General features: G+C 41.8%; 2 protein-coding genes across 2 annotated transcripts in view; one reads left to right on the forward strand and one right to left on the reverse strand.

Annotated features, from left to right (window-relative positions):
- NIT2 (nitrilase family member 2) lies at positions 1 to 11,244 on the forward strand. The gene is made up of 10 exons (XM_039732834.1): positions 1 to 65; positions 2,173 to 2,291; positions 4,597 to 4,717; positions 4,838 to 4,926; positions 5,685 to 5,778; positions 6,745 to 6,819; positions 7,285 to 7,363; positions 8,011 to 8,109; positions 9,145 to 9,200; positions 9,588 to 11,244. Exons 1-10 carry the CDS (start codon positions 38 to 40, stop codon positions 9,674 to 9,676), a joined length of 849 nt encoding a protein of 282 aa, XP_039588768.1. The 5' UTR covers positions 1 to 37; the 3' UTR covers positions 9,677 to 11,244.
- TOMM70 (translocase of outer mitochondrial membrane 70) overlaps positions 11,179 to 14,883 on the reverse strand; it is a 24,854-nt gene continuing 21,149 nt past the window's right edge. The window contains exon 12 of the mRNA XM_039732826.1: positions 11,179 to 14,840. Coding sequence (XP_039588760.1) covers positions 14,687 to 14,840 — 154 coding nt within the window. The 3' untranslated portion in view covers positions 11,179 to 14,686. The remainder of the gene's footprint in view (positions 14,841 to 14,883) is intronic.

The raw sequence follows: 14,883 nt of genomic DNA on the forward strand, positions 1-14,883 counted from the left end.
CCGCCCGCCCGGGCGGTGCCGGGAATGCGGGCCGGGAATGCGCGCGGCCGGCGCAGCCATGGCGTGTGAGTGGAGCCTGTCCCGTCCCTCTCCTCCCGGGGGCCGCTGTCCCGGGTGTCCCCCGGCCCCGGTGAGACCGGGAAGGGCCTCGGTGCTAGGCGCTGGCACAGCCGGTGGAATAGTGCGGGGAGGAGGGAGCTGCGCTGGGCGCAGACCGGGATGCAGTGCTCGCCCTGCGGGATCAGCTCCTGCAGAAACGCGAGCGAACCGGGCGTGCTTCGCTGCCGGTGCTCTGAAACAAAAAAAACAAGCATGTTCTGTAGTGTAGTGGTACAAATATGAACCATTATTTTACTCCGTTGCGCTTTTACCTGGTTGTGGCCTACACTGCTTTAGATTTATCCTGAGAGTTGCTTTTATCAAAGGTTTTGGGTTTTTGGGTCCCAGCTGATCAAGGCTGGGAGCAGAGGTCTCTCTCCACAGCACTGCTGCACATTTCTCTGCATTTCTATTGCTTCCACATCTGAATGTTTGTAAACGAAACTGTGGCACAAATACGTGTGTTCTGTTGTGGCTGAGCCTCTGTTTTGTGCCTTATCGAACTTCAAACCTGAGGCATATAATGTTATATTTATATATAGGGAAAGAATATTAATTACCTTAATTACCTTTCCTGGTGTTTTAAACATGATGGGGGTTTTTTTTTCTAGTGCCTTTTTTTTTTTTTAACTCTGAAATGTAAATCTTTTAAGTGGCTGAATTAAAACACATTCCACAAATGCTGGGAAGTTTTTGACAGATCCCTGGTGAGATTATCTCGGTGGGTCTGGAACCTGTGGTTACATCTGTTCAGAATATCAGATGAGCTTTGTTTGCTCAATAGAGCCAACAGTAAAAGTCTCTCTCCTGATGAGTGGCAAAGGGAGCAGTGCTTAACCCTTGTGCTTCAAACCCTTCAAAACCTCTTTCTAGTGTTATTAATACAACATATGTTCCTCTTCCTCCCTGGATAGCTTAGATGCTGTATGAAGCTTCAAAATAAAACTGAAAGCTAAAAAATCCCAGGGGTCGCAGCTGGTAGCACACTAAGAGGTGGGAGTGAAAAGGGAAACAAAAACCAGGTTGATCTTTTTTGTAGTGTAAGATTCTGGTAAAGTTTTTGCTGGTTTAAATCCTAGGCAATGCCTTCACTGATATATTCTGAATTCAGGTCAGTAATGCTGTAGTTTGAATCTTTGTTGAAGAAGTGTAGAAAAAAGGCAATTTTCAGCCAACTGCTCCGGATCCAGTCTCATCTTCACTTGAATCAGCTTTTCCAGTTTCCCTGACCACTGGGACTGTGTTGCTTCCAGCTTTGTCTTTTTCTTCTTGTGATCTTTGAATGTATGATGGGGGAGTTTTCCCCCAGACAGGAGAGGTGAAACTGGGATACTTTTTTTTTATAAAGCCAGAAAGGATTGGTTGGTTGGTTGGTTTGTGTTTGTTTTAAAGAAAACAGTTCTACCTGGTGATGATCAGGGTGTGTTTCCCTACAACCTGGGGTACTCAGAGACTCATGGAAGGAAATACAAGGGGTGTGCACAAAACTTGGCTGCTTGGAGAGCCTGCAGTTTTATATCCTGCTTAGTGGGAGTAGAAGCTGTTAATAACACTTGCAAGTTGGCCAGAAACCAGTTTGCTAAGAAGTGATCAGGAAAGATGTTAACCTTCCTTGATTTTCGTAGCCATTTCCAAAACTAGGTGTGAATTTAGGCATAAAAGCAAACAATTCCTTTATTTGGTGCTTTGGGGATTATCCAGTCCTTTGGTGTTATCCAGTCCAAGAAGATGGGCTCCCACAGTGCACACAGCCTGGGAAGGAGGGGCTGGGGGGACCTGTGCTCTCCCTTTCTGTGACCTGGTTCCTTCCCCTGGGACATGGGCTGGGTGTTGCTGGCACGTGAGCTCTGTGATCTTTGCAGGGAGGTGGCCATGCGTGGCTCCCTTTGACAGTCCTGGGTTTCACTGCTCTCCCTGTGGTAAGAGAGAGGCTGCAGAATGAGTTGGTAGTGGTTTGTGCAGATGTCTGTATATTAACTCATTTGTTTTCTTCAGTGCTTGTTACTGAATTCAAATTTGGAAGAGTTTCCTGTGGGAATTCTGATGAACATTTTTTTTCTTTTCTGCCATCAGCCTTCCGCCTTGCTCTTATCCAGCTCCATGTATCTGCTGTTAAATCAGATAATCTCCAGCGAGCCTGTGGACTGGTGAGAGAAGCATCAGCTAAAGGAGCAAAACTCGTGGCTCTGCCTGTGAGTAAAGATCATGGCCTACTTAACCCTTGTGCTTCAAACCCTTCAAAACCTCTTTCTAGTGTTATTAATGCAACATATATTCCTCTTCCTCCCTGGATAGCTTAGATGCTGTATGAAGCTTCAAAATAAAACTGAAAGCTAAAAAATCCCAGGGGTCGCAGCTGGTAGCACACTAAGAGGTGGGAGTGAAAAGGGAAACAAAAACCAGGTTGATCTTTTTTGTAGTGTAAGATTCTGGTAAAGTTTTTGCTGGTTTAAATCCTAGGCAATGCCTTCACTGATATATTCTGAATTCAGGTCAGTAATGCTGTAGTTTGAATCTTTGTTGAAGAAGTGTAGAAAAAAGGCAATTTTCAGCTAAAGAATGTTGACATGAAGGAGAAAGAGGGTACACATTAGCTTTCCTTGCTGTAAACATTCCAGACACATGAGAAACAAAATAGACTTAAAACATATTTCTAGCTGGTCTTTTGTGGCTGTATTATGATTAAGACACATTTCTCTTAAGACTTCCATGTGTGGAAACATAAATAGCCACTTAAAATGATCAATCACTTCTGACTTGCTTTTTGCACTTTAGTCATAATTATTTGGCTGAATTTTCACACAGTGGGTGTGCTGACAACAGGGTGGGCTTCCCAGTGCAGCTCTGAGCTTTTCTCCTCTCTTCATGGGGGAACTTGTGTTACTCCTGTACTTCTGACACAGGAGTGCAAAGTTCATCTCTGGGTGAACTTCGGGTCTCAGTTTTACACAAAAACAGAATGTTTTCTCTCCTGTTGTCATGGGGGAAGCATTGAGCAACCTTCCCTGGTCCTCTGTGCTAATGTGGTTCTTGTGTTGCAAATGTGACCATTCAGTGTTCTGCCTAGAGATTACTATTAATTACTGGCTTCATCATGTGTACAAGCATTGAATTTTCCAGACTTACTTAGCTGAGATACTCACTTTGCTGCCAAAGATTTATGCTTTTAGAATACAAGTTGTGGAACATAGGCAAGGCATTTCACAGACTTTTGGGAGATATATTTTGTATAGACATTGGCATGGGCATGAAATATTGTCTTTCCATTGTTTTGTTTCTTTGGGGGTCTGTTTTTTGTTTTAATTACTTCATATAAAATAAAGTAACTCACACTGGATATATGAAGATGGAGGCAGCTGGCTTTGCTCTCACTTCTTTGAAGTTCAGCCCAGATTTCAAAAGCCTGGGAAGCTCATTTTGGCAGCCTGCAGAGATTTCCCTTCCTGCTTCTTCCATCTACATGTTGTGCTGTGAGTTAGCTGGCCTAGTGCCCTGTATAGGGGGGAAAAAACCCTTTCTAGCTTGGATTCATTTGTTCCACTTCAGTGGAACCTACCTTAGTTGTTAAGAAGTTTGCTTGAGCAGATAAAGCAGAAGTGTTTATTGTGCTAGTCACAGTTTGATTTTTTCCCCTCTCCTTTTTCTTTGTGGGGGTGGAGGTGTGTTTGTCACTTCTGATGAGCAAAGGGAACAATGGAAGTGTCTGGGCTGGGAGTCCCTTTCTCACAGAAGAGAAGTTGCTTACACAGTTTGATAGCCTATCTGTGGCCTCCAGCTGTACTCCTTCAGGGTCCAAGAAAGTGTTGGGTGGAGTGTCTCACGTCCTCACAGAGCTGGCAAGTGTAATGCAGAGTGAAAGTTCCTCATCTCTTGGCAATCTCAAATACCACTGGCCCACCTATTTTGGGCATCTAAACTACTCTACTAATCTGACTGTGTAAAGATTGCATGCCTGGTTCTAAAGGGATGGCAAATCTTTAACAAGGGCCTGAGGTGGAGGACACTGTTCAGTTGTGAGGAGATAATGTTTGAAGGATTGTTTTAGCAAAACAATAAGTAATTTTGAGAAATGCATGCCTTTGCAAATGTCCTTTTCAAAATGAAGAAATCATGGGCTGTGGATGAGCATTTCGCAGTTTTGAGAGGATCTGTTGAGCTTGTAACTTGTCAAATGAGAGCTGTGTAGAACTTGGCTCCTCATTCTGATGTGAACATCCCTTGTGTTCTTGCTAAGCCCAGAGCAGTGAATGTGCTATTTTTACAGCTTGCATGATAGTCTTAGCTCTTGTTCTATTTGGCATGCACTCCACAAACACACCTGTTGTATTTTCAACAATTGTTCAAGTCTGGTTCACTTACTGATCTCCTATAAACTGAACTACTGTAACCGAAGGTTGTTTGAGAACATGGTTAGAGAGGAGCTGGAAAAGTTAGGTACATCTTACTGTATTGGTGTTACTGGATTTTAGTTTCTTTTTTTCCCCCATCTAATTCTAGGAATGCTTTAATTCTCCGTATGGAACCCAATACTTTAAGGAGTATGCAGAGAAGATCCCTGGGGAATCAACACAAAAGCTGTCAGAAGTTGCAAAGGAGTGCAGCATATATCTCATTGGAGGTACTTTACTCTTAGTGACCATCTCACTGTGGAAAAAATGGGCAGTGTCTATTACTGCCATTGGATCAAAATTACATAAATAATACAGTGGGGGAAATCTCTGTTCTTGCCTTTACAAAGGATCCATTCCAGAAGAGGATGGTGGAAAGCTCTATAATACATGTACTGTCTTTGGGCCTGATGGTGCTCTTCTGGCAAAGCATAGGAAGGTAAGATGGCAGAATATTGTTATTAAAAGTTTTCTCAGCAGTGTTGCACAAATTATTTCATCTGTTCTGTCATTCTTAGCCCCAGTTTCTGTTCATGGGACTGTGCACACAGGGATCACTCCATGAGTGAACAGCAGCTTATTTCTTTTAAGGTTAAACCAAAAAGATACTGCAGGGTTACTTGGAACAAATCAGGTGGTGCAGATATTAATTTATTCTGTTTGCTGATTCTGCATTAGCATTGCTTACTAGATCACCTCTGTTGCCTTCCACCTGTCACAGCACAGCTGTCTGCAAGCCCAGGAGTTGCTCATAGAATGGGTGCAGGCTTGTGCTAAGTATGAACAAATAATAAAGTAAAACCAGCTCTGTGGTTAGGAAGCTCCAGTCAGGAACAGCATCTTCCACTGCAAGGGAGAAATGAAGGCAGCTGCAGGCCTTCAGAGGCAGCTGCATAGCTGAAGTAATGGTATTTTCTTGAGAAATTTTACAGGAATGAGACTCAAATGTTAGAGACAAATCATTAGGTCAAGACATCTAGCTGTTTTGCATGTATTTTCAACTTTAGACATGTATATTTCTGTATAGAAGAAAATACTTTAAATAATCTTTGGGGGATCCAACAATCTTAAGCAATGTTTACTTTGGATCCTGACAAAAGAGTAGTCTAGATAACAGTAGAAAACACATGCCTAAATAGCTCAAATACCAAACAGAGAAATTGTTAGTAAATGTTGTTAATCGTAGTATAATTGCAGGTTCATTTGTTTGACATTAATGTTCCTGGGAAGATACAGTTCAAAGAGTCTGAAACACTGAGTCCAGGGAATAGTTTCTCCATGTTTGACACACGTGAGTATAAAGTAGGCTCTCTCTTTAAGGAGCTCTACTACAGTAACATTACAGTCACTCTACAGTTCTCTTCCCCCTCCTTCATTCCGGCAGTGGATTTTTGGACTATCAGATTGGGCATTGGATGACAAATATAGTTTAAGTTTGCTTCAAGTGTTTGGGTCACTTCTGAAACTTTTGAAAACGCAGTGTGGTTGCAAAAGGACAGAGGAGTACAGAGGGTTGAAACATATGTCACCCTGCTTGCCGTAATTAAAGAATGGTCCTATTGATTTTTTTAGAGGGAAGTGATGGTATTTTTTATAGCAGTTACAGCTTGAAAATTGTTCTTATAAAACATGGCCTAGAAAACAAAGTATCTAAGAGCTACAATGGTACATTGCTTCATGTGAGGATGATAAAATAATGGAGACAATTAACTAGATCAGGAATCCCATTCCAGCCTTCTTGAATCAACCACCTCAGATAAAAAAGCAAAATATCTACTCCTCCCCACCCCATATTGCTCAAAAGCTGCCACAGTCTGTTAACTGAGCTCTCCAAAGAGTCTTGTCTGCCACAGTCACTTTCTCCTCCTTGCAATGTGCATGCTGTAAGAAAGTACATGACTATTTTTACTCCATGAAAAGCAGGGAGTGTTTTCTTTTATTGAAAAAAAATTGAAAAAATTGCAGCTAAATGAGAGAGGAATATGTTACACAAAGACCTAATACAACATGATTTTGTGGAAATGACTTTTCTTAATGGGTAGATAAGACTGCTTCTCAGACTCTTTCTGTCCTCATGAGGCATGAATTCTCCCCCAACAATAGCCAGTGCTTGTTGGGCACACATTTAATTATAGCTCCTCATGTTGCTGCAAGCCATGTAAAATAACAGTTGGCTGGATGGCTACAGGGAGTCTTGTGCTTGTTTTGTGTACTTGTGCCAGTGATCTGACTTCTGTCTCTTGTGTTTTGAGAACAGCATACTGCAAAGTGGGCCTGGGCATCTGCTATGATATGAGATTTGCTGAGATGGCTCAAATCTACGGCCAGAAAGGTGAGGCTGGGTCACCTAAGGGAGCTTGGGCAGCCCTAAGGCCAGGGCTGGGCAGGGTTGGTTCTGGGGGGTCCGTGCTGGGTGATCCCTGTGATCAGGCATTCCTTGATCCATGTGATCAAGGCATTCCTTGATCCATGTGATCAGGCATTCTTATCCCTGCCCAGTAACACAAAATGCATCCTGTGGCCAAGACTTTTACTCAGATGAGTGACTTCTCTCAGGGAGTAAACCATCACTTCCTGATCCCCATGTGGTGGTGGAGTGATGGAGTTGGGGTATCCCCACCACAGCTCCTGGCTGAAGTAACCTGTTAGGGATGGACAGGCTCTGTTTGGTTCCATTCTGGGCAGAGGCTGGGAAGTATGGAAAGAAATCTCACCTTGGGTTTCAGTGTGAAGGGCCACTCTAGGGTAAACATTTTCCCCTTGATGATGCTTAGGTTCTAATTGTCTCTTAACAAAGGTTGCCAGCTGCTGATATATCCAGGGGCTTTTAACATGACAACAGGACCTGCTCATTGGGAACTCTTACAAAGGGGAAGGTAAGATCACAGCAAAGTTTATTCCCCTGTTCTAGAGGAGTTTTGGTGCATGGAACTGAACTTTCTTGTGTTCCAAATGACGCTTGTGTGTCAGAAGTGGTGCTGCAGGGCCACTCAGCCATTGGAGCTGTACCATCCTTCAAGCCTTGCATGGGACACCCAAATTATTTTACTGTCAAGGAGAAAAGCAGGAAATTCTTGGCCTTTACTCCCTCCCGCCCCTGCTATGCCCTTTCAATGACCCTTTCCCATGGCTTTATAAGCACCCTTCACACACAAATTATAGAGAGAAGAGCCAGTAACCTTTTGGAAAGTGCTCTAATTTCAGATGGAAATAGACTGAGATTCCTGAATGCAGTATTGCTTATTCATTTGGTCAGCTTCAATCAATTTTGCTACATACTGAATGAGCCTGTGAATTACATGATATTCTATGCACTAACCCTGGAGCCAGGTGCTAGAGACTTCTCTTTCCAGGCTCTTCTTTCTCTGACCTTTGTATCATTCACAGTTTGGGCTAGTCATTTAGAGGATAAATAGGTTGTTCTTCAGAATGAGTTCTTTCTCTTCTGCTTAATTAAATGGTATTATAAAAACCAATTCTTCTCACTTTTTCCCTCCCTTCCTTCATCTTTCTGTGAACACAGAGCTGTTGATAATCAACTCTATGTAGCTACTGTATCTCCTGCTAGAGATGAAAAAGCATCCTATGTTGCCTGGGGACACAGCACTGTAGTAAATCCATGGTGAGTTCAATAAAATAAAAAACACCACCTTTTCTTTGGTAAAAAAAAAAAATAATTTTAGTTGACAGTCACATTTCGATCTTACTTTTCCATCTACTGCTAAAAGTGCAAATTCTTTTTACAAAGCACATGAGACTTGAGCCTACATTCTCAAGATCGTGATCCAAAACAGCCACACTAAAAAAACAAGAAGTAAACTAGAACTAGTTTGAGTATGTATTCATTTTGGTAGTAAAGATGCTCCTTAGTACTGGGATTAAGCATTAGTTAAACTGCTGACCTTGTCACCTTGTCCCCGAAGTTCAGTCCATTATGCATAGGGTGCTATGCATAGGGTAATTCTCTTAAACAGCTCACACAGAACTATCTCATTTCCTCGAAGAACAACACTGCTTTGACATAAGAAAGAACAAGAAGAATGTCTTCAGCTAGAGAAGAGAGATTCTGACTTGGGCAGAAGTCACGCAGGTGCACAGGAGGTAAAAGTGACCAAATCTTCAGGCAGTTGTTTTTCTTTCAGATAAATCTACTGATAGGTCTGTGGCACAGTAAGAAAACTTTGTCTGTGTTGTGAGCTTTTAACTTTATGTGATGAAAGCAGTGAAAGAACACTTGGGGGAGACATGGTCATGTTCAGAAGTTCATGCAGAGTAAAAGTACACTGTTAAAAGCCAGTAGGGTATTCAAAGGAGAACGTGTTCATCTTTGCCAATGTGGTTGTTCCTTTCCCCTTGAGGTATGCTGCATGCTCACAGGCAGTGGTTCTCAGAGTGGCTTTTACCACAGTTCTTGATCTTTGAAAGACACTGATGTTAAATATGTATATATCACATATAGAAAGTCCCATATATAAAGCCTGGAACGCATTTCTATCATGCCAGAGTTATGGATTATGGTGTTATTTTTAGGACAGCCCTGTCATTACAGCTGTAGGCATCAAGGGTAGGAACTCCTTTATGTACAAACAGCAGCAACTGCACTGATGCCTTGAAACCAATGTGTTAATCCTGTGAACAAATGTGCTTAATTTTGCAGGGGTGAAGTCATAGCCAAAGCTGGGGCTGAGGAAACAGTTGTATACACAGATATAGGTAAGGGGGGAATTGAGTACAGGTTACGACACTATGGAGAGACAGTTTTTTAAGTCTGTGGCCTTACACGTGCAACTACAGATGATGCAGCATTCCTCTGCCTTGTCCACCTTTGCTAGGTTAAAGCAAGAACCAGCAGCACTTGGCTGTACTGGTCTATGTACAGTACTTTACAGCTGTACCCTTCTAGTTCACTTCCTTGGGGAGAAGGTGCCACCTCAGGAAAGAACAAAGCTGAGGCTTCCTTCAGCCCTGGCTGCTCACTTGGCAATGCCCTACCACCCCATTCTCCATCAAAGCTGCTATTTTCCCTGTCTTACCTCAGAGCAAGTCAGGAGCTTTCTTCTTTGGCTGCTGTTCTCTTAACTCTTTTCTTCTCTCCTGCAGATCTAAAGAAGCTTGCAGAAATACGTCAGCAGATTCCTATTTTAAACCAGAAGCGTTCTGATCTCTATGGTGTAGAGATGAAAAAGTGAAGCTGGGTCAAGAGGGAAGGTTCTGCTGTCACAATGGTTGTTGCCTTCATCTTTGGAAGGATTTCCTTAGTAGTTGCTTGACAACTTACTACTTAATGTGCCAGTTAAGAAACCACCATGTAACAAAAATCTTGGTGCAATTCTAGCATGATTGAAGCATAACTTTTGTATCTCCTCTCATACTTAAGTATTTCATAGTATTTTACAGCTAGGATAAAGATGGAGATGAAATCAGTTCAACACAGCAGTGATTAACATTGATTTTTATGCATCATAATGTTTTAGTTACCTTCTGAGGGCTGTTTTGTAGAACACAGAAATGGAAATCTTGTTCTCTGAAACTCCCTCTCAAGTCAGCTTTAGTATTATGAATTTTTCAGTGAATTGTCAGAAAATCTGGAAGCGTGATTCTTCTTACTCTGTCCTTTTTAGATGTACATGACTTAACCAAGGTCCTTGAATGCCCTACTTCTAACTTGGGAAGCTTAAAATTTAACACACTGAGCAAAACAGGCCAAATTCTGCTCTGTGCTACTCAGGACACCTCAAGAAGCTGCCAGACAGAGATGCTCCTGTAGAAGAATCTGTAACAGTTTTTGGTTCATGTGTTTTGTCCGGATCTGTGTATTAAATTCTCCTTATGGCAAATCCTGTTCATTGCTGAAGTGACATGAGTTACTGTGTTGTTACAGTAATTCACACATTGCCACACCTTTGCTCCTTAATAGAATGTCTGAGTGCCTGGAAAAGGCTGAGGGGAGTCAGGTTGGAAAACCTGCTGCACTAAGTCCTTCTGCCCACAGTCTCCCAGAAGGCTGCCCAATGCTTGAATGCATTATTGCTACCATGGGCAGCTCCCATCCACTGCAGAGAAAACATTCCTTACTGTGCTGCTTTTGCTGGAGACAAACTGCTTGTGAAAGACGGCTTTAAAATACTGCAAACCAGCCCAGCATGTTGCACTTCTGGTTTTGGGGTGTCTTTTTTGAAGGAAGACATCTTTTATTATAAAAATAATGTACAAATTATGCTTTTTATTCCTTGGAATGAAAAAAGAAGCAACTTGCCAGCCTTCATTGATAAGCGTTTCCTTTTCCAGCAGCATAAAACAGCTATAAGGCTAAAAGGGATTTCAAAATACAGAAATGGGAGGGAGAGAAGGTTTTGTCTTGCACTAGCTAACCACATTTCCCCCAAAACCGTCTTACATTTTATTCATGTTCAGCAATTCTCTTCCCACAGTTTTTTGGTTTTGTGGGGGTTTTTGGTTTTGTTTTGGCTTTTTTCTTTAACATTTTGGCTTCTTTTCAATGAGCTTGATGTGTGTTTTATAAACAAGAACAAACACTCAGCCAAACCCTGACGCATCCTTCCTCTCAAAAGCCAGATCCCACCATTCCACTCGGTGGCGTTCTGTATCAGCAGGTATTTTTGGTCTGTACCTTTCACTGCATTTTGGTGTACATACTGCACTGGAACTTTTAAGAAACAAGCCACAGAGCACAAGCTGAAATGAAGGTTTATTTGTTGAAAAATAAATATTAAAAAATTAACAATTTACCATTTGAGCTGAGTCTCCTGCATTAGATTAGTGCTTCCCACATATTCAACAACCCATATTATCCATGATGGCCATTGCTGGGCTCCAACTTCTAAGTCATAATAACTATTTCATCTCTTTCCCTGCCCTCTCTCTACTTGTTCAACACACAGGAGTAAACAAATACTACCTTTGGAGGATTAAAGTGGTGCAGGACTCTCATGGGCTGAGCACTTAAATCTGAGAAATGTAAAGTGCAGTTTGCAACAGGTAACAGAATCTGTGGTCTGAACTCTCCTCCCCTAGAATCCCAAATGGAGAGGATGGATGAAAACCTATTACAAGCTACTTTGGTGAACTCAGCTGAAGAGCTGACATGAGCTCAGTTCTTTTCAGCCTATCAGAACAACTCTTAGTAGGGTAGTTAGTAGGGTCTTCAGTGTGCTGCACTCAGAAGTGATGCAAATGGGACTGAATTTGTGATGATTTCACTAAAAAAGTACACTGTCAGTTCTTAGCCATAGTGCTTGAAGCAGCCAACTCTCAACTTTTATGTTGGTAGAAAACAGGCACTTTTTGGTATCCATACGACACATATGCACCAGTATTCTGTAAGTACAGGAAACTAATCAGTAACAACCCTGAAACGGTTCCAGAATTTCAGCCTGCAAGAATTTAAGTTTTTGAAGAAATGGCAGGGATTGGGCAGTGTTAAGATTGCTGGGCTGGTTAAAGCTTTATCTAAGCTGCTCTTGATAGTTTCAGAGTAAGTTACAGTATACTTTTCAGAGTATGTTAGTTCCCGTTTCCCTTCGCATCTGCAGTTAGATCCTGGTAATTCAAGTCACAGCTCAGAATCATGGAATATGCTGAGTTGGAAGGGGCCCATCAGGACCAGAGTCCAACCCGTGGCCCTGTGCAGGACATCCCAAGAATCACACCATGTGCCTGACAGCACTGTCTCCATGAACAGGGTCCATACATGATGAGAAGTGCTAGACAATTGTATGTAGAAGTATCCCTCTAGAGTATCCCTCTAGGATACACGGGCTTTATCCAAGTCTTCAGTACTTGCTTCCTACATAATTTCAACTTTTTTTTTTTTTTAAATAACAGTAATACTTGTCTTACTTCAAAGTTCACATGCACACCTGGCTTAAAAGAAAACTTCAACTGTATCAGCCATTCACAAAAAGTCCCTTTCATCACAGGGATGCACCTGCATGCACACATGAACAGGGTCACAGCTACTCAGATTCCCAGCCCTCCTTGCTCGACTTTCTTTTGTCTGTAATCTTCAGGGCTCAAGATCATACCTCTGAGGGTGATGGAAGCAAGCAGAGATGGTATTTGTTGATTCCACATTTCCTCCTCATTCTTTCTTAAAGGTTGAAGTGAGAGAAGATGACAAGGAGTATCAGTTCTTCCTAGACTTAGAACATAAGCACAGAGCTCACCACTGCAGAGAACACCTTCATCAAAACCTGTTCTTATACATGTCAGAGAGAGATACTTGAAGGTAGTATTTATTTTTTCAGTTTACAGGTGATATGTCATTTACAAAAAAATTACAGACAATGCATCCTTTCAGTGCAGTTTCAAACTAGTTGAAGAACAGGCAAAAGTCTGTGATGATTTGGAATGCTAATAATTGACAGCACATGCTTTTTTCCCTTAACTGATTGGGTGGGGTAAGGAATGGGGTACAGATGGGGTGATGAGGAGAAAATGCCAATGTAAATAAGGCCATGCGAATAAAAACTCTCTCGGAGAACAGGACTCATCAGCCTGGCATATTTTTGTTCTCAGGTAATTGCTGCAGAGATTGGAAGTTGGAGAAGACATTTGACACTTGTCACATTCAGTGCCCCTAGAAGCTGCCAGTACATTCCCGTATCTTCAATATCACCAGTGCTATGATTTCTGATCATCTAATGAGCTACTAAAATAATGATTAAATCTTTATCTCTACTCTCCACCATTTGAATACTCTACTGTAGTTGCTGGGAGAAAGGAAGGTCAAATTGAAAATGCAAGCTGCTGCTGTATGGTGGCACAACTACAGACGAAGACAGTTTGACTACAGCATCATTCATTTCTTTAAAAGGTTAAATACATTAGACAATTCACCACAAACAAATCTATGATTTCAGGATGGAAAAAAGCCCAAACCAGAGTGGCATAAATTAAGCTACATCATTTGCATGAGGTTTGTCCAGCCACATCAGTCCAGGGAAAGGCAAGATGGACTGACTGAGCTCCACACCAGAAAGATCAACCCAAAGCAAGAGGGCCCTCTGTGAAGTTCCTAATGAGAGGAAAACTGTTTCATAATTTGCCCATCTGCTGTTTGCAGCACAATTGCTTCCATTCTATGGTATTTGAAATTTTGGACAAAACAGGATCTACAGAACAAGGAAATGAGTGCAGTTTGAAAATCCATTATTGGAAGTTTGAGCCTATGCTTTGTTCCTTATCTCACTTAATCCTGCCAAGGGGCTCTTAAAAGGAGATCATAACCCAGCAGTCTCTAGAGACTGAAGAGAATTTAGATAGTCTATCAGCTGCTACACTTATGCAAAAGCATCAGAGATTACAAAGATTATATGCAAGCATGACCTTACCTTTTGGAGCTTGACTCCCAGCAGTGCTTTCTGTTCTTGAAAGTCTCTGAACCCTCCAGAACAAGTTCCCATGACATTCAAGTAAGGACTGCTGCACAGGAATACATTCTTTCTTCCAGTAAAGTCTACACTGAAGCAGTGTTACTGACCTCCTTCCCCAGTTAACCTTTTTCCTAGCTCTCCTATGCAGTATTCTAGGGCTTTCTGGGGTGAGAATAAGGACTACCAAATTAATTCCCTAATAGCTGCCACAGGACTATTCCTAAGTAAGTTATGCAGAGGGTGGAAGGGGATTTAAGGGAAGATTGTGCATGCTTGCATATATTTACAGGTGTCCTCTCCACATCTACTGACTTAAAAAAACCCTCTATTATTAAAGTTTGAAAATTAATTTTTGCAAAATTAAAATCAACCCTCAAGGATTAATTGGATATAAAACCTATTTTACAGCACTGACTAGTATTACCTTTAAAATCAACAGGAAAAAAACCCACATGCTGTAATATTATTTGATAAAGCAAAAATCGCCCACAACATAATCACCCAAAATGAACCAGTGTGAAGTTTTTATTTGCATGGCCAAAATATGTTCCTTTGGTTCCCCTGCAACTTTATTTCCCTTAACACACTCTAAGGTTTCTGCTGCAGAAGGAACAAGATGCAGCACTGCATACTTCCTTGAACAACCACTCCCACAACACCTAAACATTTAACAGATGTAGCAAATGACAACACCACGAACGGGAAAAAACTAAGTTCCACCATTCAGCATGGTCTGCAACAGCGTCTTTAGGGCTGGCTGAAGTGGGCAACTTCACTTTGGAAGGTCATCTCCTCCTTGTTTCTTTACAGTGTTGGTGGTTTCAATCCATACTTCTTTGCAACTTCTGTCTGAGCGTAGGCAGCATCACAGAGTGAGTAGAGGTGTGCCATCTCCATTTCTGATTTGGCCAGGTTGATAGCTTTGTTGAACATTTCAATGGCTTTGTCCAGGTTACCTCTGAAATAAACAAAAATTTAGCCCAGTTAAGACTGCCAAAGCA

This window comes from Passer montanus, unplaced genomic scaffold, assembly GCF_014805655.1.
Source record: "Passer montanus isolate IOZ18808 unplaced genomic scaffold, ASM1480565v1 scaffold80, whole genome shotgun sequence".
Classification (NCBI taxonomy): Eukaryota; Metazoa; Chordata; class Aves; order Passeriformes; family Passeridae; genus Passer; species Passer montanus.

Excerpts from the sequence above, each read along its gene's own strand:
- NIT2 (XM_039732834.1), top strand. The coding sequence starts at position 38 with ATGCGCGCGGCCGGCGCAGCCATGGCGT. Across the intron at positions 66-2,172 it reads GGCCGGCGCAGCCATGGCGT|CCTTCCGCCTTGCTCTTATC; the intron begins GTGAGTGGAGCC and ends TTCTGCCATCAG. Across the intron at positions 9,201-9,587 it reads AGTTGTATACACAGATATAG|ATCTAAAGAAGCTTGCAGAA; the intron begins GTAAGGGGGGAA and ends TCTCTCCTGCAG.